This window comes from Lycium ferocissimum, chromosome 5 (assembly GCF_029784015.1).
Source record: "Lycium ferocissimum isolate CSIRO_LF1 chromosome 5, AGI_CSIRO_Lferr_CH_V1, whole genome shotgun sequence".
Classification (NCBI taxonomy): Eukaryota; Viridiplantae; Streptophyta; class Magnoliopsida; order Solanales; family Solanaceae; genus Lycium; species Lycium ferocissimum.
In genome coordinates this window covers 31,796,127-31,823,306 of record NC_081346.1, presented here as the reverse complement: position 1 = coordinate 31,823,306, position 27,180 = coordinate 31,796,127, and the positions used below count along the sequence as shown (strand labels likewise).

At 34.9% G+C, this 27,180-nt stretch overlaps 2 protein-coding genes across 2 annotated transcripts; one reads left to right on the top strand and one right to left on the bottom strand.

The window, feature by feature from the left end:
* Positions 1-5,970: 5,970 nt before the first annotated feature.
* LOC132057724 (uncharacterized) lies at positions 5,971-7,407 on the bottom strand. Its single transcript, XM_059450331.1, has 2 exons — positions 6,889-7,407; positions 5,971-6,498 (listed from the first exon to the last, which is right to left on the bottom strand). Exons 1-2 carry the CDS (start codon positions 7,405-7,407, stop codon positions 5,971-5,973), a joined length of 1,047 nt encoding a protein of 348 aa, XP_059306314.1.
* A 13,356-nt stretch (positions 7,408-20,763) lies between these two features.
* LOC132056710 (hexose carrier protein HEX6-like) lies at positions 20,764-24,371 on the top strand. The gene is made up of 3 exons (XM_059449018.1): positions 20,764-21,399; positions 21,768-22,090; positions 23,024-24,371. Exons 1-3 carry the CDS (start codon positions 21,267-21,269, stop codon positions 24,098-24,100), a joined length of 1,533 nt encoding a protein of 510 aa, XP_059305001.1. The 5' UTR covers positions 20,764-21,266; the 3' UTR covers positions 24,101-24,371.
* The last annotated feature ends 2,809 nt before the right edge of the window (positions 24,372-27,180 follow it).

Here is a 27,180-nt window from a genome sequence, read left to right as displayed (position 1 = left end):
CGATATATTAACCGAGAGCCGTAGACCAATGGGCAACATAATAATGAGTAAGATAGAGAAAAGCGGAGGAAGTAATAATGTAAGAACCATGACAATATCCCGATAGATAGATCGAAGGATGCGTCTCACGAATAATCAATTCGGTATACATAAATGATAGTTAAAGCAGAATCCAAAATGTCAGGAAAAGGTGACTTCAATTTTATGCAAAAGGGATGGAGGCTAGAAAGGATTTTTTGAAAAGTGTAGAGACTTGAAAGGGCTAAACAAGTATATGTAAATTTCTATGGGCTTGGCGATCCTTCATCATCTCATCTCTGAGTGCGTCCACTTGATTTCTCAACTAATCTAACATCTTCAGATGCCCGTTTCCTCGATTTCTTCGGGCCCAACACACCGACAAACAAGTTGCTTCGGTTGTTCGGCCGGTTCGACATTTCGAAGGGCATTTTCCTCCACTTTTGTCACGACCCATTTTGCCGCTTCTTGGGCTTCAATTGGACACCCATGAGAGGGTGGATGGTATCGGCATACCAAGTCAAATTTCGTTTAAACATCACACTAAATTCAAGGTGGCTAGAGGAACACATATACATATATTATTTCCCGTACATAAGCCGTTAGGGTCTTACATTAAAGTGCGCAGGACTTTCTTTAAAGGAAAAAATCCATATAGGAGACCAGGTTCTCTTTTAAATTTGCATCGTCCTACTCATTCTCTACCCAAATGATCATGATGGTACAAAGGACAAAAATTTTATTGGTTCAAAGGTGTAAAAATGCCATTAGACCAGTGGTCTACTATCGTGATAGATCGTCCCCTGTATCGCTTGGCAAAAACCTCCCCGAAGAAGCTCGAAAGCTAGTTGATGCTCGGGCTTAAGCTCACTCTTACGGGTCAACTTTGTTGCTCACCTTGCGTATTTAACAATGACCTTCTTGAATTATGGAGATAATCGTTACACTATTCTGACTCACGGTCATTTGTCTTTCTACGGACTAGATTTTCCTAAGTATCGACTCGGTAAAGTACACAAACTTCTGTCGAATTCTTAATCCGATTGGGTGAGAGTATTATCACTTATACAAAGCCGATTCTTATAAATTCAACATTCTTCTTCGTAATACACATGGTGGTGGTTGAAGTAAAGAGATAGTCCACTCGACATTCCACCATTTCCTTATCAAATCCTTCATTTTCCGCATCTCCTCTCAACATATACAGACATCAAAAACTCTCCCAAGAGAACCTTTTGATTGTGTAGGTTCTCTTTACTACTTCTCTCGGCCGCCATTACACAGGAACATCGTATGTCACACCCCCGTCTTGATCGGGGTGTGATGGGCACCCGACCCCACCTAGGCCGAGCTAACCCTCGACTCTTATTACATAGATAAATTTTTTTTATCAAGTAAAAATAGGATACATAGTGAACTAAAAATCTTTTCTATAAGTAAAGTCTATTGTCATGTGGGACTTATACATGAAACATAATAACATATTAGTCATGGAGCCATCGACAAAATTTAAATCTCTATACCCACGACTCATGCGCAAAGTCTCTAACACCCAACAAAACATCATGGCTTATGTACTTTGACTCGGCTACACTCAGAACAAGTGGAGCCTGCCAACGGCCGGAACATCTTGTATACTGCTTCAATCCTTTAATTGTACGCGCGGCATGGGACGGCCCGAAGAAGAGGGGTCGGTACGAGCATTGTCTTATATGTAAGACATGAATAGTAATATGATAAAGACATATGCAGTATGAATAATAACCGGTACAAACTTACGAGCTTATCGGGTTAGATATAACCGTTTGTGTGAGTGCCTTTCGGGCGGATGCCATGCATGCTTAGTTTCTTTCTAGAAAACGGTACCCCTTATTTACATATACTGAAAACGAACATTTGAAAAAGATTTGTCCTTTACTTACACGTTCCGCGACGCCGGTATCGTCTCTCCACCCCCCTCCCCAACGTTGTCCCAACTTATTACATATGTCACATACTCAAAACAGAACATTTCATAAAACGGTACTTTTTACTGCATTTACGACGCCGAATTCATCCGGCTCTCCCACCCCCTCCCCAAAAAACGGTGGCCCCAAGTATATCATATTATATATATATATACATCACATAAACGACGCGGCGTGCTTCTCCCATATCCGCGCGTCCGGGCATCCGCGTCCGGGATGATAAGCCGGCCCGAATGGTGGACACGGGGTGCCTTCCCCATTCCCCTATATACATTTACATATACATATACATATATATATATATATACACATCATCGCATACACGTGTATCACAAGGCGAGGTTACCAATGAAAAGTGTCATTATAGAAAAACATCGAATAGGGTCATAAGGTATAGTTTCATCTACTTAGAACCTTTATGGCAGTCATTCCCTATAATAGAGTTGAGATATCAAGAAATCGTTTAACATTTCCATATTTTCATTTTTATAGCAGAACATATCGTCAACATATCTATCGTAAGCATTTTTCTCATTTTCGACTCCATCATTATCATTATAAGATCATATTCTTCACCTTAGTCAAGGAATCATCTTTGTCGTACTTATCATGGGCGTATGTTCTTTCTTAGCATTATCGTTATCACGGTCATCATAGACATTTTTTACATTAGGGTAGTCTTTGTAATGCGTTTGATAATCGGGACGAGGATCAAAAGGTTTCCTTAGGATTTCTACTCCAAAACAAGTCAAACGAAGCGATAGGAAAAATCCGGGAACAATGGGCCCACCTCGGGCCGAATGAGTAAGGCACACTAATTCATGCAAGATGTTACGTGTCATGACGTTACTATGAGGATCTTAAAGTATTCGGGTCCATTTATGCAAGTTAAAGGCTTGGGAAGGTTTTCAACGTTTTGCACCTATTCTAGTTCAATTCCCGAATGAAAAAGGAAACTTTAGGTGCGGATTCCGAGAATAGGGTTGTCCCCGAGGCTCATATCCGACTTAGTACGTCTAAGACATGCCATAGGAAGAAGGGTGAAGTCTTACATACCTCTTTCCGCTCCATATGTTCCAAATTCAAGCTCCAAATTCGCCAAAATCTACAATTTGGTCATGTTTACCAAAACTTGATTTGCGTTTAGAACTAGATTCTTCAAATAGCTTTGGCTACCGAAATTTCGCAAAGACTTCCGTAAATATATCATGCCACCAAGTTTAACTTGGCCGATTCCAATCAACGACAATCCCAGGGAATACAACCGGCACAAACTATCAACGACAATGCCACCAATCATGCTAACAATTTCAATCAACATACTACATGCTTCAAGACTTTCCAACTCTAATAAAAACAATAACAACCTTATAATTTATATTCTAACAACACCATAATAACATCATTGTCTTCCATACATGCAAGAACATTATATTCGATTAACATAAGCTTCTAAAACAATCCTTCCACTTCCTAAACCATTCGGCAACATACTACATACATATGTTCATGCATTTTTCATCCATTTTCTATACATCACAACAACAACAACATGCTACATAGAATTTATTCATTCTTTTCCATACACACAACTCACACCCACGGCCAACACAATGCATACCGGCTACCTCCACAACTTCTATTTTTCATGCTTTTCATTCATTTCATCATAAAATACATAACAACAACAATTAAAATACTACACAGAATCGATTCATCACTTCCATACCATGCAAGAACCTATCTCACACCTTCAACATGCAAAATTTTATGTTTTTTCATTCCTTCTACACATTACAACATGTTCAAGCATCCATAACACAAGGAGGGAGATTGAACCTTACCTCTTTCCTTATTCTTCAACTCTCGGCTAGAGTTAGAAATTGCAAGAATAATTGGTTTCCTTGTTCCAACAACCCTTCCATGTTAAGAGAACCTTCCATTTAGTGGAAATAATAGAAGAAAAAAATATTTTCCTTCACTCCCAAGCCCTTGTTGGCCGAACTCTCCTTCTTTCTTCTTTCTTATTTTTTTTTTCCTTTCTTTCTTTCCTCTCTCAAAATCTCTAGAGTTTTTCATGAGAATTATGACTAATAAGTCATATATATATACATGTATTCCACCATATTTACATATTTATAATTAAGTCCTTCAAGTTTAGTCACTTGGAGCTTCCTTCTTTTCTAGACTTTTCTTCCATTTTCTTGAATTTTCTTAAAAATGAGCAAAGATGACCAACTTCCTTCTCTTACAAGCTTCATCCATGCACATGCACAATTACCCTTATTAATTAAAATATGGCATACACCACACACACTACACGGCCATATGGCCTTTTCTTGAATTTTGTGAAATTCCCGTTTCTACCTAGCTTTCCACAAAATTACCATGGTGCCACTTTGCGAATTTCCTTTTTCTCCCTCAACCTTTCTCAATATTCCTAACAACTCGGACATTAAAATTATTTTAGAACATAGTCTTGACCTTAATTTCTCACCATTGTCTTGCTATGTCCGGACGTACGAAATACGGGCTATAACACCTGGTCTCTCATTTGTACTCATATTTCTTTTCTTGAGAAAAAGATAGGTCATTGGGTTCTCTTCTCCCCTCTCTTCTTGACTCTGAAGACCCACATTTTTACTCCTATCACCTTCCAACTTATGGGCAAGCAAATGCTTATTTTCACCCACTATTTCTTTCTTTGATTTTTTTTTTTTTTTTTTTTGGTATTGAAGGAGTCTACTTGCTTAGGCTTGAAAAGGATTGGTGATTGGCAAGAACTTGGTAACAAGACAAAGATGTGGAGTAATTTGGACTGAGCATTGTACGAGAGAGATGTACAAATGAAGTCTTATGCTTCAAAGGTTTGGGAAGTGAATAGAGGACAGGATGAGAGGGATGTCCTTTAAAGAGGCTGAGGTGATGCTTTTGGAATAGGTGTAACAGAGGACAACATATTGGTTTAAGGAGTGGTGACGATTTGGCACAGACACTATTGAAATTTCTTGGAAGAGGAAAGGACACATAATTTGTTTGGTAATTTCACAGTTCAAATACATTTATGAGTACTAAAAGGATTACTGACCTGAGATACGGAGACCAGGTCTCTGAATGGTAATTTGAAAATATTAGCAATCACTGTGAACTATGCAGAATTACCTGCGCTTAAGTTCTTCTGATCCTCTTATGTATGTATACCTGTAATGGTACAAAAGTGAGTTAGCTATAGCCAAAAAACACTTGCCAGCGATGTACCTAACCTTCTTTGTAGCCGTTGAGAGATCCCTTCCTGTACCATTTGTAAAAAAGAAACTCATCTCCATACGACACACATCCTGCTATAAGGGCTTTGAAAAATAGACCTTTTGACCTCAGTCTTGCATCTTGGATTTTACATCTCGATTTATCAATTTATGTTATTTCGCTCCTTCTCTCCCCACCTTTTAGGGCGATGTCGGTGGTTGGATTTGGGAACCCAAACCGATTTTGGTTCCTTTGTAGTTGTAGAAAGGATAGATCAAGGTCCTTCTAGCCCACTCGGGCAGCATGTTCCTTTTCTTCCTTCTAGCCTACTTGGGCAGCATGTTCCTTTTCTTCCTTCGAGGTCCTTTCTTTTGAGGACATGTTCCTTTCTCTCTCGTTCCCTTCTTGACGAAATTCCTTTCTGTTTGAATAGATTCAGTCTTTGTTTCACAGGCTTCCTGGTAGTGATCAGTTTGTCCACCATGTGTGCATGCCTAGTTTTTCATATTGAAAACATGATTGCTGTGAAGATTGTAGGGCGCCTTCTCCTCCACAAAGCCAAGTCCCCTTTTGTTGTTTCCATTACTCTCATTTCTGGAAGTAAATTCATCAGACAACCAAATCCATTTGAGAGTTTTGTCAAGATCGAACTTAGACCTTTCTAAGTCCTTCTTGAGCTGCTCATTCCTTTAGTTTCTTGATGAGGTTGACTTTACTTTCTTTGGCTCCCTCTCCAAGCTCAGAAGGTCTTGCTTCTTTTCTTCTTTTTGAAGGAGATTTCCTCATCTTTTCTCACTTGACTTTCCAACAAGATATTCTGTTGGTTTGTCTCATAAACTTGATTCTTCATATCTTTAGCTAACACACACAAGTCCTCCCTATCCAGTTCTATTTCATCAAGAGAAAGATTTAACTCTTGTGTTTCTATGACCAGACCGTGATACACATCAATCAGCACGCCTGACAGTGATATAAATTTCCTTTGAGAGAAAAGTCTCAGGTTTTTCTTTATATCGAAGAAATTTACTTTTTTGTTCTCATCGTCATTATCATCATCATCCGTGTCAGATTCAGCCGTGAGTGAAAGGTCTGACTTATACTCAGTTGCTCCATCATCAATTGCCAATATGGACAATTCCCTTTTGTCATTTTCATCCTCAGACTCATTTGAGGAGTCTTCCCAGGCTGCAACTACTTGCTTCACAATCTCATCAGCGGTCTCTTTCCTTCTAAAACTCCTGTCGGGGACCTGGTTCCTCTTTGCGGTCTGTCATGTTGTCCTGCTTGTTTTGAGGATAGTCTTTGATGAAATGACCCGAACTACCCGTATATGACAGCGTAGTCATTTTCCCTTGAAGTTTCTCTTGGAGCTTTACGATACCTGGGAATCCCCACTTCTCTTGATCATTTTGTGAAATCTCTCTGCGTGAGATAGGTTATTTCGGACTCATCATCACTTGGTCTCCTCTTGCCGGCTTTGAGAACTAGGCTCTTCTCTTCTTCACCCTTCATTAACTACGCCTTCTTCATGATCATCTTTATTTCATGAGTCTTAAGGTTCTCAATGAGCTGATCTACTTGCTGAAATCCTTGGCCTCAGATATAGCATTTACCTTGCTATCCAGGAGTCAGGTAATACACCAAGTAACTTTCTTACCAGCTTGGTGGTTGTGATGACTTCTCCGAGAGAGTGAAGCTCGTTGATTATGGAGGTGAATCTGGTGTGCATCTCATGGATAGATTCACTCTCTTTCATTTTGAACATCTTGTACTCAGTGGTAAGCATGTCAATCTTAAAGTTTTTTACCTGAGTTGTTCCTTCATGGGTAGTTTGAAGAGCTTCCCAGATCTTTTTGGCTAATGAACAAGCTGAGGCTCGATTGTACTCATCCGGTCCTATTCCACATACGAGAATCTTATTTGCTTTATAGTTTTTATCCACCCTTTTTCTGTCAGCTTCGTTGTATTCCTTTCTCATTTTGACAATGTTCTCTTTACCGTCTTCACTTGTGTGAACTGGGATATAGGGACCATCACATATGACATCCCATAGCTCTGAGTCTTCAGCCATGATGAAATCGTGCATCCTAGTCTTCCACCACCCATAGTACTTTCCATTAAATCTGGGAGGTCTGGTGAATGACTGTCCTTCTTCCATATTTGGTGGGGCTGCCATTTCACAAATTTTTTCTAGGTGTTAACCTTTTAGAAAGTACCCGCTTTGATACCAATTGTTGTACGCTATGCGTCCACCAAACACAGTATGGAGGGGGACCTGGTTGTGTACCAGTTCCCTTATGCAATACGCAAGTATGTAAAGGACAAGATATTACCGTGGAAAACTCCTTACTCAAGGGATTAAAAACCATGACCTACCCCAGTGGTATTTCAACTCCACTACATGAGCAACTTCAAATTACAATCGATTGTAAGCTAGGAATTAACTCCCATAACGCCTCACCCTTACAATGACTCTTTTGTAACCTAGGAACTAACCTCCGTAATCCCTCTACACTTGCAATACTCCGATTGCAAGCAACGCCACTTGACTAACTCTAGCCAAGGACCACTAATACACCTAGACTAACTCTAGCCTAGTATACCACTCAAAAGCTTGGAAACACACTTCCAAAGAAGTACACTGAGACTTTTCAAAACACCTACAAACGACTTTTTAACACGAGAAAGTAGGTTTACAATTTAAGCACAAACAAACAAAGACTTACAAGAACATAAAGAACTTTAGACTAAAATGCAATATGCAGATAGAAACGATTGATTTTGCAAGTGACTTGTTCTTGAGAGAACTTGTGAACTTGTGACGCAAGGATTTGCTCGATTTTGATTAAGGTTCAAGTCTACTCAATATGTTGTCATCATGTTGTATATATAGTGGGAGCATGTGGGATGGATAGAGATCACTCATTCACTTTGACCTAAAGCATGGGCCAACTCCTTTGTCGCATTTGTGCGGCAAGTGGATTCAGCTTACAACTACTTTCTACTTGACGGTGCAAGGTGCACATAAAAGGCGGAGTTACTGTATGACCATGTCTCTATCTGGTTCTGAAACAGTTTGACAATCATCAAAACACGAATGCACTTGGAATCATCAATTATAAAGTCATTAAGATCAAGAACTGGGGTATTTAATTAGACCTAGATGATATAGTGTACATTTTGACAAATTAAAATTGCCTAACTTTCCGGTGATACGTAGGAGTACTTTATAACGTTCATTGTTCTTTTTAATTTACATTTAATTATTCATTTGTTTGGTATCATTTAGACGGAATTGTGGACGTTATTTCAACGTTAATTAATGTATTGATGAAAATTTGGCATTTTTCGAAATCTTATCACCTTTGATTCATTAAAATAAAAATCCGGGTGAGAATGATGTATCACCAACCGAATCCCTTGCTCTTCTAGTTTTCGTGCGCTAGTCTCGTCACTAGTAGAGTCCATTTCGAAAGCATCCATATAGGGAAAGTGTTGGCAATGATATTTTTAGCAATATGCATCAAAATGAATTGGCAGAGAGAGAAATTATTACAGAGAAGATGAACGACAAAGAGAGAAAATAATGAGTACGAAATTAAAGGTCACATATACATTCAGACCATTTTATTTGATTTGGCATCACGAAGACAGCGGTCGAGCAATTAGAATGGCACGTGTAAACTTTTCTGGTATATAAAAAGGGAATGTAGGGATACATGCATAAATATATTTTGTGTACATATGAAGAAGTATGAGCGGAGACAGGATTTTCATTAAGGGGATTCAAAATATGAAGAAGTAAACAAACAAAAAAAATTATAGGATGAAAAAATGAGCAGAGCAGCGAAGAATAAGACTAATCTTAACCTGCTAAATTTTAACTCGGCTTATCATGCCCTGTTTAATATTTCTTCCTACTTTTGCCTTGCTCCATGGACAGCTTAAAAAATTCTTGTACTTTTTTCCCTTTCACTTTGCAGTGTTCACCTTTATTTGAAAATCGTCAAGGTTCTTAAAAAAAAAATGGAAGGATTGGATTACTAATGTTATAACACATATTCAGTACTAAACAACAAAATATTTAAATAAAGTACTCAACAACATCGATATGAATCTGTTAAATGATAAAACGAAAGTTGCAGGAAACACGCCAAAGCCTAAAAGGGGGAAAACAGTGCAGTGTGATTCATTACAAGATATATATGCATAACTAGCCATATATGCCCGTGCGATGCGCGGGCTGAATATGTCTATTCATTTTAATTAGCTAGTCTTTAAGGTTTGTATTTTGAAAATAACTTTTAAAAATATTGTAATTGTTATTATATATATCAACATATACAAAATGTATTTTATACACCATCACTTTAGTTATAATTAAAAAATGGAGTTGATGGAATTAAGTCTTTCAGATGGAAAGAGTCGGACTTTTTTCTCATTATCATGACAATGAAAGTTGTTCATCGACGTAAAAGAAAATTAGTAAGAATATGAGGGAAAATTAATATTTTGATTCTAAATTTTTTCTTTTAAATGCTTTAATATTTTATATGTATACCAACAGGCAACAAGTTGATATCTATTTCAATTAAGTAACTGTTCAAATCCAAACATAAGAACCATTGATGTATATATTAGGTTTTTTAAAAGCAAAACTAATAAAATATTTTTATTAAATTAATTAAAAAATATATTATAATTTTTTATGTTAACAATTATAGATAAAACAAATTGTTACAAAGAAATCAAAATTAGAAAGATATATGTTATATCATTAATCACCAAATTTTAATTCTGAAATGACAATATAAAGAAAACAATAACTAGAGACTGCAAAGGAGAGTAAATAAGTAAAGTATTGACAATGAAGGAAAACGGGGATAAAAGTCACTCCCTCCCTTCACTTTTACTTGTTGACGTTAACATAGCAGGAAAAAAAAATCTTCTTTTTATTTTACCCTTCATATTAATTATTTATTTTCAAATCATTTTCTGAGACTATTAAGACTATACACCAATAAATATGGATAGCATGATAAAATATAGTATACTTTATTTATTAACTCTCAAAGAACGTGAAAAGTCAAAAGTGAACAAGTTATGTGTAGGAGAATTAAAATAACTTTTGGTACAAATTTGCATTGCTATTGTTCGTCACCTCTTCACGTTTAAAGTATTGACAAAAAAGAAAAACGGAGATAAAAGTCACTCCCTCTGTTTATTTTTACTTGTCCACGTTAACATATCAAGAAAAAGAAACTAATATGGTAATTATTAATTAGTATGAAACTTCAATTATATTGATTGTGTATAAAGATAACGACTACGCATATATTATAGGCATATATATTTGTATACATGTCATCTTTTTTCTTGTATTCCTTTATTTATCATGGCGACCATCAAACTAGGCAACGCAAGAAGAGTGAGGAGAATCATGCAGAAGGGGCTGGCCATTAATTTCCATGGAATTAATAAGTGAATATTTGTGTGTTTTTATTATTAATTTTATCCTTTAATTACTCATTTTCAAATTATTTTCGAAGGCTATTGAGACTTACACTAATAAATATGAATATTATGGTAAAATATATATTTTCTCTGTCCCATATTACTTGTCACTTTCCCTTTTGCACTCCCGTTAAGAAATCAGAAGTAAAATATGTATTTTACTATTTTACCCCTATCTCTCTCCAATAAATACATTCTAATCAAAATTGACTATTTTTAAGAACATTTATTACTAAGGGTAAGATGGGAAAGATTTAATTAATTTTATCTTGGTTTTGTAAATGAACAAGTAATTTGGACATATATTTTTAGTAATGTGGCCAAGTAATATGGGACGGAGAGGATAAGATGTAAAACATTTAATTAATTTTATTTTGGTTCTGTAAATGAGCAAGTAATTTGGACATATATTTTTAGTAATATTGAGTACTTCATTTATGAACAAGTAAAAATGCATGGACGAAATAAATATATGTCGGACAATTAAAATTGAAATGCATACTTGTATACATGAGCAAAGAATAAATATTCAGTAAAAAAATAGTTTAGTAATGTGGCCAAGTAATATGGAATGGAGGGAGTACTTCATTTATTAATGGGAAAAGGGTCAAAAATACCCATCTACTTTGAAAAAATGGCTAAAAATATCCTCCGAACTTATTTTGGGTAAAAAATACCCCTCTCATCCTTAAAGTTTTCAAATATACCCCTGTCTTGACGGAAATTATCCCCCCAAAATAACCCGAAATCATTATTTAAACCCGTTTCATCATTTAAACCCGACCCAACTAAATAATAACCCATAAGATCCCTTTATTCCCCAATTCCCTCAAACTTCAAACCTACGTATTGGGGGAATAAGGGAATTTTATGAGTTATTATATAGTTGGGTCGAGTTTAAATGATGGAGCGGGTTTCAAAAATGATTTCGGGTTATTTTGGAGGATAATTTTCGTCAAGACAGGGTATATTTGAAAACTTTAAGGATGGGAGGGTATTTTTGACCCAAAATAAGTTTGGAGGATATTTTTAGCCCTTTTTCCAAAGTAAAGGGGTATTTTTGACCCTTTTCCCTTTATTAATTCTTAAAGAACTTGAAAAGTCAAAAGTCAACAAGTATAAGTGCACGGATGAAATAAATGTGTCGGAGAATTAAATTTGAAGTGCATACATGTATACATGAGAAGAGATAAATATTCGATCTATGACATATGACCACGTGGGATAAAAAAGTAGTTGGTTAAAATGTACAATTTATATAGCTTGTGGTACAAATTTCTATTCTTTGTGTTAGTCCTCTCTTCACACTTAGATATATTAGAAATAGAAAAGAAGAAAAATATATAATAGAAAAATAGACATAAATTTTTAGTAATGTGGCCAAGTAATATAGACGAAGGGAGTACTTCATTTTTATTAATTCTTAAAGAATGTGAAAAGTCAAGTATAGTAATATGGCCAAGTAATATGAGACGAAGAGAGTATTTCATTTATTAATTCTTAAAGAACGTGAAAAGTCAAGTAATGTGGTCAAGAAATATGGGACGGAAGGAGTACTTCATTTATTAATTCTTAAATAAAGTGAAAAGTCAAAAGTGCACGGAGAAAATAAATATGTGTCGGATAATGAAAATTGAAGTGCATATATGTATACATGAGAAGAAAATAAATATTCAGCAAAAACGTGAAAAGTCAAAAGTGACCAAGTAAAAGTGCACGGAAGAAATAAATATGTGTCGGGGAATTAAATTTGAAGTGCACACATGTATACATGAGAAGAAAATAAATACTCAGTACAATGGCATATATCCACGTGGGATTTATTAATTCTTAAAGATTGTGAAAAGTCAAAAGTAAAATTGAACTGCATATGTCTATACATGAGAAGAAAATAAATATTCAGCTAGAACACGAAAAGTCAAAAGTGAACAAGTAAAAATGCACGGAGGAAATAAATGTGTCGGAGAATTAAATTTGAAGTATATACGTCTATACATGAGAAGGGAATAAATATTAAGTACTATGACATATGTCTTCGTGGGATAAAAAAATAGTCGGTTAAACTGTACAATTTATATAACTTATGGTACAAGCATTCATTGCGTATATAATTTGGAAGCTATGTTCTTCTCTTTACCACATTTATATATAATAGATTTATATAACTTATGGTACAAGCATTCGTTGCGTGTATAATTTTTAAAGCCCATGGTACAACTATGGGAAGCTATGTTCGTCCCTTTACCACATTTATATATAATAAAATAATAGAAAAATTCAAATTTCGCTTACATGCTTACATACACTCTATGCTTTCAGGATTGTAATTCTTTAAGGATCGGACTTCAATTTTCTTTATTATTTTATCAAGATGATGCTCTAGAAAGATTTTATGCTAACAAACACATGCCATGTTTTTATTTTACTTTTCTTTTTCTCCATAATTCTCTCTTACTTTACGGTATATCTACAATTTTTATGCGAATTAGCATGTCAGTTCTACTCTCTCGACATTTGTATTGTAAAATTTCATTTCCATGATATAAAAATTGTATTTTAGACTAAATGTGGGGATTAATATTGTCTATATATACCTCTATTTTACTTATCTACATTTATTTTGTATTTTTCATTTTTCTTCCATTAAATTTTGAGATTTTTACCCGAGAAGTTAATATTCTAAGAGTATTTTCATAAAAAAGAGTACTTCTTTTTTATTTAAAAAATGACACACTTCTTTACCATTTTAGCATATTCGGAAATCATTTACGGATAATGAAGGACCACTAATTAAGGAATTAAGTTAAATCCCAATTAATACATAACATTTTCTTTTTCATCATCATCTTTCTCACTAAATAAGAAATAGTTTACAAATGATTCTAATTAATATGTGCATATCCTTTTCTCTTTCATCATTATTTTTTCCCATTAATTAAGGAATTCGTTTAATACTAATTATTCTTATTTTCAGTTTTCTGATATATTTATACCATGTATATCATAGGATATCTTTATTATACCATGTATGTCTTTTACTATACCATTTATATCTTATTATACTGTAAATATAATTAGACATACACATAAAATGGTGGACAATTTTATTTTTCTTCAAAATAGACGTTTAATATATTTCAAATATATCATACTTATTATACCATGTATGTCTTTATTATACTGTATATATAATTAGATATATATCTTTATTATACTGTGAATATTATTGGATATACTGTATATATTATTGTTTATACGTGTGTTATACTAAATATATAAATTATATAGGTAATAAAAAAGGCCATGAGAAAAGTAAAGGAAAAAAAAAAGAGTGGAGTGATTGTATATCAGCAATAAAAGATTAAAAAAAGTAAAGAATAGAGTGATGCAATACAAGATAAAAAAAATTGACCAAAAAAATAGGAATAGTTTGTGGTTGATTCTTATCCAGCTAAAATTTAGGGATGGTTATTTGGAAGTTGATAGATGCGTTAATAATGGATTGATATGAAATGATAACTAACTAATGGTGCTATTTAATGTGCAATTGTTTTTAAAATGCTGCCTAGTTATGTTTTTTCCCCTTAAATTTTGTATTTGTACGTAAGATAAATTTTTTTCACGACAACGTGAAGCACGTGTAAGTACATTAGTTAAGTGTAAAAAGTAGACATTAATCTGTAATTTATGCTCTAATTAATTTATTAATCTTTGATTTAGAGTGGTAAAAACTCAAGGATGACATAATTTAATAGGCTCACTGCCTTTGTAAAAAGGCAAATTAAATTATTACATTCAGCATGGACACTTCCGATTTTCTAAAGGAATTCTACGAGAAAAAGGGTCTAAACACAGAATAATTAAGATTGTAATTGTAAGATACATCAAAATCAAGAATGCACTTGTAAGGCACTTCAACGTTTGTTTAGCTAACCTACCCATTTTAGAGCTCTATTTCCCTTTACATTATTTAGGGTCTGCTAGCTATAGGTACTCCTAATTCTTCTGTTAATTTTATCAATTAAACTAAGGGCTATAACAACTCAAGGAGAACAAATTTTATCACCTGCATCACGTGTTTGCATCAAATCAAATAAGATTGACTTTAAGAGTTACATTAAAGTGAAAATATATAGTATTGATTTAGTGTTGATATTTTCTTCGAGTATTAATTTTACCATGTCCGTGTTTTTTTGAAGTAAATCTCCAAAATAGTAGCTTCAATGATGTTTTTAGGTATGTATAGCAACTTAATCTTGCCTTGCTACTTTTCTTTATCGAGAAATCTATGAAGAAAAGAAAAAGATAAAGAGGAGATCTATCATTTATCAGACATGACATTTTATTGACATTATTTTGATATAATATAATTTCCATCAAGATCGTATCAGTATCTAATGATGGAACAAGAAAATGACAGGAAGCTGGAAAAAGATGACTCCCATTATTTCTGAAAGGTGCATTTTTTGAGAATTAGATGAGACATACTCTTTCTTTTTCCGCCTCAAAAAGAAAATAAAAATAAAAATTGTGCAGTTACAAAAAGTGGACACATTTTGAAGAATAAGAAAATATGTTTACCGTTGAATGCTAGTACCAAATAAAATTTAAGAATTTTCTAGAATTAGAAAACCAAAGAGTATCGACTACAGGACTTTTGAGAAACTTCTTTTATTGGGACTTGGGAGTGAATTAGTGGATGCGAAAAGAATATAAGGATGCAGAGCAGAATCTCAACTACCAGTCCAAAGTCCTTCTAGGACACCTTCAATTACTTTTCTATTTGGATAACTTACATAAATAATTATAGTTTCACGGCTTCTAACCAACCGTAGCGACTATTATCTTAATTATAATTCGTAGCTACTTTTTAGCTCTTTCGCCTGTATTTATGTGTATTTCAATACACAGTTTCAAAATACAGTCAGTAAAATACAACTATGTTTTACTTGTTTTGGGTGTATTGAGGTGTATTCAAATACACAATTTTCTCCTTCGGGGGTACAGAAATACATACGAATACAAAAAATACACTGTATTCACACTAAAAGATGAAGAATACAATCGAATCCGATCAAATCTCAGGCGAAAATACATAATACATTGTATTTTAAAATGGAGAATACAATCAAATCCGATCAGATCTCTGGTGAAATACAAAATACACTGTATTTACACTGAAAACTGGAGAATACACTCAAATCCATTTAAGAATACACTATATTTACTCTATAAATTAAGATACATTGTATTCATACAGATCTGCAACAATTTCACCAGAGATCATACAAATGCGACCTTGTTGAATAATGTATTCAACTATTTATTAAACACCAATTTTTAAAACATATGACTCTGATTTGCATCTTCAGTGTCTTATAATTAGTACCCCTCTGCTGCTTCGATGACTGGAGATTCAATAACACGATGTGTGTATACCTCCGATGAACCAACGGCGACGGTTTTGATGATTTACTCCTACTTGTCCAGCGGCTATAGAGATATGGTGAGAATTTCGAGCCGATGATGGATGGCTTTGCTCGTGAAGTTAATGGCGATAGTGACGGAGGTCTTCGTGGCGTAGGCGAGTTTGTTTTTCAGATTTGGGTGACTCATCGATTACAACCTTTTCCAGTGGTGACGGAGGTCGTTGTGGCACAGACGAGTTTGTATTCGTTGCTCGCCGGCAAATGCACCAACTCCGGCGGGGCAGTAATGATGAAAACTAAGTGAGAGGGGTGAGGGAGAAGAGAGACGGAGAGATGGAAATACACTAGATCTGGGATACAATGATGAAAACTGAGTAAGAGGGGTGAGGGAGAAGAGAGAGGGAGAGATGGGAATACACTGGATCTGGGATACGATGTAGTTAGGAGCGGTAAATTGAATACACAATACAACTACAGATTGTAATTTATTTAAAGTGTAAGTTATTATACTTAAATACCTCTTATAGTTAGCTACATCATGTAAAAAATTCGTTTCCTTCTCTTTTTCCTTTGATATGATAAACAAGTCCACTTTAATTACTAAAAGGCCCACCGAGAAAATCTAAGCCCAAATTAGAAGCTATGTACAATTTTTTGCCCTTCGCGGATTACCCTTCAAAGGCCTTTGGTCTTTAATTTTTGTCCATCAAATTGCTGGTCTTTAATTTTTGCCCTTCACTTAAAAGGTGGCCGAAAATACCCCGAGGTTCTGGGTTCGAATCCCCACTCAGTAAAAAAATAATAATTTCGCAAGGTAAGGTTTTGCAAAAAGTCTGTCTTATGCGGCGGAGTTTGCCTTAAGGCATAACTAAAGTCTGCCTTATACGGCAGACGTTGCCTTATGCGGCATAACTAAAAATCTGCCTTATAAGGCAAAGTCTGTCGCATAAGGCACACTTTTCGTGAAGCCTTGCGTTGCGATTTTTTCTTATTTTTATGACTAAGCCGGGGTTCGAACCTAGAACCTTCGGGTATTTTAGGCGAAGGGCAAACATTAAAGACCAGCAATTTGAGGGACAAAAATTAAAGACCACCCCCAAAGAGGCCAATCGTGCAATTCGCTCTGTCCAAGAAATTCAACACCATAGAGGCTCAATGCAGGGAGTGTAGGAACCCAATCTATTCAAGTTTCATAACATTCCAGGACAGACTCACCAAACAAGAAGTAGCTCGTATAGTAATACAAATGAAGCCCAAGATTTTAGTTTGACATAATTTTTTTTTTTTTGCACGGATTATCCTTCATTTGGGGTGGTCTTTAAGTTTTACCCTTCGCCTAACACCCCGAGGTTATGGGTTCGAACCCCAACTCAATAAAAAAAAAATCGCAAGGCAGAATTTACAAATCTGGCCATGATTTGGGCCTTAAGGAAGAATTTCTGCCTGAAGGGCAAAATTTAAAGACCACCATTTTGAGGGGTAAAATTAAAGACCAGCGCCAATGAAGGACAATCCTGCAAATTGCCCGACATAAATCCTTCTCAAAGATTTTAGTTTGACATGCGAATTGCCCTTCTTTTGGGGTGGTCTTTAAATTTTTCCCCTCATATTTGAAATCTTTAAATTTTATCCTTCGACTAAAACCCATGGGTTTCGAGTTCGAACCCCGCTCACCAAAATTTTAAAAAAAAATTCGCAAGGCGTAGTTTAAATTTCGCTATGCCTTTAACATACACTTGTGAAGGAATTACCAAAGTTATGCCGGACCCGGCATACTTATGCCTTATGGGCAGACTTGACATAAGTATGCCGGGTCCGACATAACTTTGGTAATTCCTTCACAAGTTTATGCCGGGTCCGGCATACTTGGCAAACTTTTAGTTAAGCCTTAACTAAAAGTTTCTTCCTAGTTATGCCTTATGGGACAAACTTTTAGTTAATGCCTTAACTAAAAGTATGCCCCATAAGGCATAGCTTTTCCTTAAGACATAGACTTTGTCTTATAAGGCAAATTTTTAGTTATGCCTTGAGGAAAAGTTCCGTCTTATGGGGCATACTTTTAGTTATGCGCTTACGGGGGATACTTTTAGTTGTGCTTAGCTAAAAGTCGCAGCCTATAAGGCATAACTAGGAAAAGACTTTTAGTTAAGGCTTAACTAAAAAGTTTGCCCATAAGTATGCCCCCATAAGCATATACTTGTTAAGGAATTACAAAGTTATCGGACCCGCATACTTATGCGAGTGCGTGGTATGCGGGTCAGGTCCCACACACACGACCTAAACCGCCTTGTAATTTTTTTTTTAATTTATGCTTCAGTGGGGGTTCGAACCCAGAACCTCATGATTTCTGCGTGAACGCTCAAGGTTGCAATGCGAAAGACAAAAATTAAAGACCGGCAATATGAGGGGCATAATTTAAAGAGCACAAATATGAGGGATAAAATTTAAAGACCACCCCAAAAGAAGGGCAATCTGCGCAAAAAACCCCAAATCCTTCTCCGAGACACACCTATGGGCTTTGGTATGTCCTTCCCATATAAACAGATATGGGCTACGGCAACCTTATCAAGAAAAATGGGCAAATAGCAACATTTCTGACGGCCAAGTAAAATTTCAACACTTTTTGAAAACTATTCAAAGTGTAGCCACATTTAATGCAGAAATAAAAATTCTCTCTGGTTTTAATTATGTGACTTTTTGTTTTACGAAAGTCAATTTGACTAAATTTTGAAGGTAAATAGGATTAGATTAACTTAATATTTTAAGACTAAAATTTATATATTTAAAAACTACATGAATAGTATAATTTGCAAATTTTCTCATATCAATTTGGTGAAAAAATACATATTAAAATGTTGATCAAATTTCATGCAGTCTGAATATCGAGAAACGAAAAGTGCCACATAAATTGAAAGAACTCCAGAATTTTTTCATAAAGTACAGTTCAACTCCAGTGCTTTTTCATGGGCTTCTTAAACTTTAGGAATATTTTTATGGGAAAACTACATGACATAACAAACATATAGTGGTTATTGACATTTAATAGCTATAGTTTAACTTAATTACTTCTCATAGCAAACATTTGTATATTAATGGCATTTAGTAACTATATATATATATATATACACACAAAATAGAATACCCATCACATTATTCACTTCCAACCCAACCCAACCCTCCCCTCTCTCTCCTCTTCCCCACTATTCATTGTGCCGGCCACCGCTTGGGAGCTCGTGAAAATGGGTTTGGGCTTTAATCACAGAGCTAATGAGAATATTGACGCCGCCATGGATGCGCAGCCTAACCATGGCGGCGTCCTTCACGTCTTCCACCGTATCCACCACCGCCACCTTCACGTCTTCCACCACCGTAGCCTCCGTCGCCACCGCCGTAGCCGAGCGGATCTAAGCATTGTTGGAAGCAAAAAGAAAAAAAAAACTCAAATCTACGCAGGAAAAAAGCTCAGTCCGGATATTTCGCTGTATTTTTGTTGTATACAACGTTTTTTTTTCTTGTATTTGTCGTAGACATACCAAAATTTTTCAAATCTGACCGGAAATTTTTCCAGATCTGTGTATACATATAGTGATACACTGGTATACAATATTTTTCGCGTTTTTCAAAGATCTTTTGTTGTATACAAATTAATACAGTGAATTTTGAAGTGTATACAAATGAATACAGTCAATTTTATTTTCTTGTATTCAATATTTGAGTGTATTCATTAATTCTTTGGTGTACCTATGTTGTATACAATGTTAATTTTTTGGTATATCTATGTTGTATGCCTTGTATTTGTTGTATATCTTTAGTAAAATATGATTTTGTTAATTTTTGTGTGTATATATGTTTTTACGTATTCATTTGTTACTTGCTGTATTTATGAATACAACAAGTCAATTTATGAATACATATAGTCATTTTTCATGAATACAGTGAAAAAACAGAAAAAAAAATAATTATTGTATACAAATCAGAATTTGTATACACGCGCATGGATTCTGATTGTTGCTATAAAATGTAATTAGTGAAACATATGCTATGTGGCTTGAGTTAAGCCCAAATCTTTGTGATTTATGTAGTTTGCCCTATTTTTATTGAGTTTTGAACTGTCAGAGTTTAAACAAAAGTTTTTTCATGGGAGTTTTGAATTTCCACAATTTAACCTCCACCATTTTTTCGTGGATTGAAGATAGTTTTTTGTGGGCATTTTTTCATGTTTTAGCTAGGGATATTTTTGTCAAATTCTTTTTTGAATTAAAAAGTGGTTAATTTTCAATTACATGGGTAACGACGCCTAAAATTTGAATGCCGGTCCAAAAGCTTGAGAGTGCTCTTTGGTGACTTGACACTAAAGAAGGTAGTCTTTTTTATGGTTTCCTTATCTCAGACTAAAAGAAGCAAGTTAGATTAATGAAGAAACCAATCGCTTGATTATTCTCAATATGTGGGAGCGCTTTTTTGTTACTTTCAAACACTAAAAGAAACTACTTTACATGTCATAAGTCTTTGTTAAGACAATACTGAACATTTTGGAAAACCAAGCCAAGACCCGTGAAATTAATTTTCCTTAGAAAAGAAGAGGCTTGCATCAGTTCACGTGTTCAACTACTCTAGTTTGTTTAGTCTTCATGCCATAATATCAGCTTAGACTTTTCATTTTGCTCTTTCTTATCAGCATGCCTGAGTTACCACATATCACTTTGCATTGCACCAATAATGCTTGAAATATAGTTAACTGTCTCCAAAAATACAAGTCTGTCAAAGAGATTACACAATCAGAATCTTTTGTGTATTAGTTCACAGAACTAATTACTTTATTTACTTGACCAATTATTTTGATTACGCATAAGGACGATTCTTGATAGCGAAGGCAATAAGACAACAAAGTAGACAAGGCACTTAAAACTTGAATATTCAACTCAGTGACACACATGGGTGGACCACATTTGATGCTGATCTCTAGCAGTCAACTTGGACTGCTAAAACTCAACTTTTTTTTGTCTTAGGTTTGTATCTCCCCTATTATTCATGTTCACCGGAAGAGCAAAATAGAAGTAAAAAAAAAAAAAAAAAAAGGTTCAAAGAAACTATGGCAGGGGGGTTAGCAGCAGCGGCATATGAGGAAGGGCATTACCAAGGCAAGCTGACATCTTTTGTAATATTAGCTTGTATGATGGCTGCTATGGGAGGTGTAATTTTTGGATATGATATTGGAATTTCAGGTTTGCTTTTTGCATTTCCATAAGTTATAAGTACAATCTAAGACATATCTTGTAAAAGTTTCAAGCTATGTTGTTCAGACTGAAATGTTGACTCACATGTCTTTGGATACTCTAAAAATGCACTACTTTAAGAGGACCCGATACCCCAACAACATTTTTGAATAGTCCGAGCAACATAGGTTTCAAGTGCGCAAAGGAATAAAAAAAGGAACTAAAAATTGCATGGGATTCTGTTTAGGACCTCTTCCTCACTACCCTCACTTTTGTAATGTACAATCAACTAGTAAAGCTATTTCCTTTGGCACTATGAATCAATTGCTCTGCATAATCTATTTTATTGATCTAATACAAGCTTTGAAAATGTGAAGGTGGAGTGACATCCATGGAGCCCTTTCTAAAAAAGTTCTTCCATGATGTGTACACAAAGATGAAAGAAGACAATGAAGTTAGCAACTACTGCAAATTTGACAGCCAATTGTTGACATCATTCACATCCTCCCTCTATGTGGCTGGTCTCTTTGCTACTTTTGTTGCCTCATCAGTCACCAGAGCGTTTGGTCGCAAGGTCTCAATCCTTCTTGGAGGAGCTAACTTCCTAGCTGGTGCAGCCCTTGGTGGAGCTGCTGCTAATATCTATATGCTTATACTTGGCAGAGTTTTACTAGGTGTTGGTGTTGGTTTTGCAAATCAGGTAACAGATTACTCCATCTGTTCCATTTTATATGGCATTGTTTCTATTTTAGTATGTTTTACAAAGTAACACATATTTCCCTATTTGAAAATGTCTTTAAACTTTTATTTTACTCTTAATGAGATGTTTTCATAGCCATAAAAATGCAATGACATGCATACAACCGCAAGTTCTTAAGGTTCTTTTGACATGTGCCAAAAGTCTTTCATTTTTGAATTCTTATCTAGTCAAACACGATCATTTAAAATGAAATGGAAGCAGTTCTTCACAACTGGTAGACAAACATCCTATATTTTCACACTTGTAAAGAAAACGAGAAGTTCTCAGAATGCAAATCAGGTTAAATATTACTCCATCTATTTCATTTTATATGGGATTGTTTCCTTTTTAGTTTGTTCTAAAGAGAATAAACATGTCCCTACTTAGAAATACTTCCATTAAAAATCACTGTTAATGAGATTTGCTTTATGTTTTTCGATTAGAAAAGCCGCAACATGTTTAGCAAAGAACCAAACTAATTTAAAGCTGAACTTCAACATTTTAGTTTGTTCTAAAAGAATACATGTCCCTACTTAGAAATACTTCCATTTCACTGTTAATGAGATGCTCTTATAGCTATAGAAAAGCCGCAACATGTTTAAGAATGAGAATAATATATTTAAAGTGCTAAGTCAAACAAATGCCAACATTTGATATGGGCCATGTGAAAAGTCTTTATAGATTCTTAAACTCCTTATCTATGATGATCATTTAAAATGAAATGGAAGCAGTACTTGTCAACTAGTAGACAAACGTCCTATATTTTCATTCTTGTAAAGATAACTAGAAGTTCTCAAAAATTCAAACTCAAAGAGTTACCCTTTTGTCCAATAAAGCAGCTCAATCAACTATCTGTTCTAGCTAAAACCTAAGTTGATTTTTATCATTTTGCAGGCTGTACCATTGTATCTGTCAGAAATGGCACCATCCAAGTACAGAGGAGGAATCAACAATAGCTTTCAACTCAGTGTAGGCATTGGGGTTTTAATAGCAAACCTTATAAATTATGGGACTCAAAAGGTCAAAGGTGGTTGGGGATGGAGAGTCTCACTAGCTATGGCTGCGGTCCCAGCATCCATTTTAACATTAGGCGCGTTATCTCTCCCAGAAACACCCAATAGCTTAATCCAACGCACAAATGATCACGAAAAGGTTAAAAGAATGCTGCAAAGAGTTAGAGGCACTGATGATGTCCAAGCAGAACTTGATGATCTTATCATAGCTAGTGAAATTTCAAAAACTATAAAACACCCTTTTAAGAACATTCTACAAAGAAAATACAGGCCTCAACTTGTCATGTCCATAGCGATACCATTCTTCCAACAAGTCACAGGAATTAATGTCATTGCATTCTATGCTCCTATACTTTTTCGTACGATTGGACAAGGTGAAAGTGCAGCTCTTTTGTCTGCTGTAGTGACAGGGGCAGTGGGAATTGTCACAACTGCTATGTCCATGCTGATTGTCGATAAAGTTGGCCGAAGAGGGCTGTTAATTTTTGGTGGAATACAAATGTTTGTTACACAAATGATAGTAGGAGGATTAATGGGGGCTAAGCTAGGGGATCATGGTGGATTGAGTAAAGCTTGGGCCTTTGTGATATTGGTGTTGATCTGCATTTATGTAGCTGGTTTTGGTTTGTCATGGGGGCCATTAGGATGGTTAATTCCAAGTGAAATCTTCCCATTGGAGATAAGATCAGCTGGACAAAGTATTACAGTAGCAGTGAACTTTCTATTCACTTTCTTGGTTGGTCAAACATTTTTAGCCATGCTGTGCCACTTCAAGTTTGGGATTTTCTTCTTTTTTGGAGCTTGGGTGGCAATAATGACTGCATTTGTGTACTTGTTTTTGCCAGAGACCAAGAATTTGCCTATTGAGAAAATGGACAGAGTGTGGAGGGAACACTGGTTTTGGAAGAGAATTGTAGGAGAAAATAATGAGGCTATCATCAAAGAAGAGGAAGCTTAAAGATATGATCATGAGTCCATCATTGGAATCAATTTAAGAGAAAAGTGTTCTCTCTCTCTCTCTTTATTTGGAAATTTATGGTTGTGCTTTTTGGAAACTGTGTATTGGATTTGTAAATAGACATGTTATGCAGAATAGATACAATGAACACGTCTTACACAACAAGAAATGAGGTTTGTAGTAACTCCCGTTAAGGACGGCCAAAATATTCTGTCATTCCAGAAAAGTCTAATTAAAGTATGTTGTGGTGACATAATATGTCCAAAGTATTGCTGCTCATTGCTGCTCAAAATTTAACTTTGCCGATTGCTTTGTTATTACTGGTCTTACGTCTATTCCCTCAAACAAATGAAAGAAGACAGAAAAATAAAATAAACCTAAAATGTGAAAATTTTGGCTTCTACTCTTTGGATCAACACTTGACGTTTGCTTCTCTTTTGTATTCAGGCCATAATTATAACTTGCCTGATGCCATTCTATTGATTACTACTATGTTATTGGGACACAGTTTGCGAGGAAAATAATACTAATAGATATGTCGGTAATAAAAAGGAAGAACCGTTAGAAAAAGATTACTCATGCATCATCTATTGCAAAATTATAATTGGGTGCTCGCAATCTGAACCGTATTGAAAAAGTTTCGGGATATTGCTACTAGTGTTGCTACAAATATTAATTGGACTACCTGCTTAATATCAAGCACCATCAATGACCCTTTTTTTGGTGTGTGTGTGGGTGGGGTGGGTGGGGGTAAACTAACAGCTTTTTTGGGTATTTTTAAAAAATAAGTTAGGATTTTTATTTTTAATCCAAACACTACAAAAGTGCTTAAAAGCTATTTTGGCTTAAAAACACCTAAAATAAGTCAATCCAAACAGGCTCTAAGATAAACTTCCTTTTGTCTGTTGTTTGAGTTTTTAACTCTCCTTTTCTTTTTTAATCACTCAGTTCTTCTGTGTCTTTCAGAAATGGCAGCATCCAAGTATAGAGGAGGTTTCACTGTATTCATCCATTTTTGTGTTGGAATTAGTGTTCTGTTTGATATTCTGATCAATTTTGGGGCTGCGAAAATAGAAAGCTCTCGGAGTTGGAGAATTTCATTGGCAATGGCAGCAGCATCGGCCTCACTGGTTAATTTCATCCGTGGTTACTCAATGCTTATTTTACTGCATCAATTTTACTAAACTATTTTTGTAATAAAAAGGTCACTCAACTTTATCTAAAATATCACTAAAATTACTAAATTAATCTTTTTAACCAAAAAATACTCAACTTTGTCTGGCTATCACACACATGAGGAAAAAAATGGATTCTAGCACCTTAGTAAAATTGAGTGACTTTTTTGGTTATAAAAAATTTAAAATTATATAAAATAAAATTAAATAATTTTTTTAAAAAAATATAGTGAATTTTGAACAAAAAATCAATAACGTTAGCCTCAATTCTGATTCTGGAATCGTTGAAATAGTTTGGTGACGTTCAAAATTCACATTAAGGTTTCAAAGAATTGGCGGAATAGAAATCAAAGCACAACTATATTTAATTTTTGCAATCTCTCAAGAAAATCTTAGATCCGCCATAATGTCGATCACACAAAGTATATCATTACGAGGAAAACAAATGAATATTGAGTTTAAAGAATATCTCAAGAAAATTGGTATTTCTTTCGTATTACAAAATTATTTAATATACTTAAATAAAATTAAATATCTTTTTTTCTTAAAAAAATATCTTAGTAACTTTCACATTACATTATTGATTTCTTGGAATCATATTTTTAACTATGAAATATTTTAGTGACTTTAATGAAACACCCAATTGCCTCATTCAATGTGGCAATAATCATGCAAAGGCTGCAAAAAATTGGCAGAATAGAAGATGTCAAAGTAGAACTACATGACCTCATTAATGCAAGTGACGTTGCTAAAGCAGTCAAACACCTAATCTAAAGCTACCATAATAAACAACTATAAAACCTCAACTTGCCATGATGTCAATAGCAATCCCAACTTTGAGACAGGTTTACAGGGATAATTTTATCTCTTTCCATGATCATATACTCTTCACAACAATTGGATTAGGTGAAAGTGTATTATCTGGCAGTTGTTATTGGAGTTGTTAGTGCTGATTTAAATATTGCTCTTGTTATTGCTAATAGACCGAGTCGGCCAGAGATTACTGTTTCAAATTAGGAGTAATTCAGATGTTGGTTGGAGCAATAATGGTAGTTAAATTAAGGGACCGTGGTGTGATTGGTCTGAACAAGTGGTTTAGTTGTTTTTATCTTTGATTTTGCATTTACACTGTGGGGTTTTAATTTGTTTGTCTTGGGGTCCATTTAGATGACTGGTTCCAAGTGAAATTTATCCACAAGAGATGAGTCAACTGCACAATGTATAACCGTGTTATGGATCTGAGAGATTGTAGGCATTTTTATAAGCAATTCAAAAAGATTATATTGATGATCCGATATATTGATGAATATATGCAAATAAGACAAACTAAGTCAGAGGTATGCTCTTTTATTCCTGAAGCTGTCCAAGTCTTTATTGCTGTCATGGTTTCCAATTTGCGTTTATGACACGGAAGAGAACATATAACTTGAGTCCACTTTCAATGAGGGAATCAAAATAAAATCCAGGACTATATTAACTTGCCTATACTAGCCATAGTACAGGAAAGAGCCGGGCCTAGCTACATAAACAAAAGGGTTATCAGTGGAACACCCTTCGTCAGAAAATTATCCGTTTAAATACAAAATAATAGTACGTATACTGTTTAAATAAAAAATAATAGTACGTATATAGAGTCAGATATTACTTTTTATAAATATATATATGAAATTTTGAACACTCTTAGTGAAATTCCTGGCTTCGTCACTGCAAAGAGTAAATCCAAATGTGGCATAATAATAAGACAACAAAGCCAAAATCATGACTAGTTCAACTCAAAATTAATTGTTACTATATGCCCCTAATGTCCAAAGAGTACGTAGTAGGTACACCAGCCAACTGCAAGTTTGCAATCCATTGACCTATGTAATTTATTTAGTGATGTTTATTTTTGTAGCTGTCATGGAT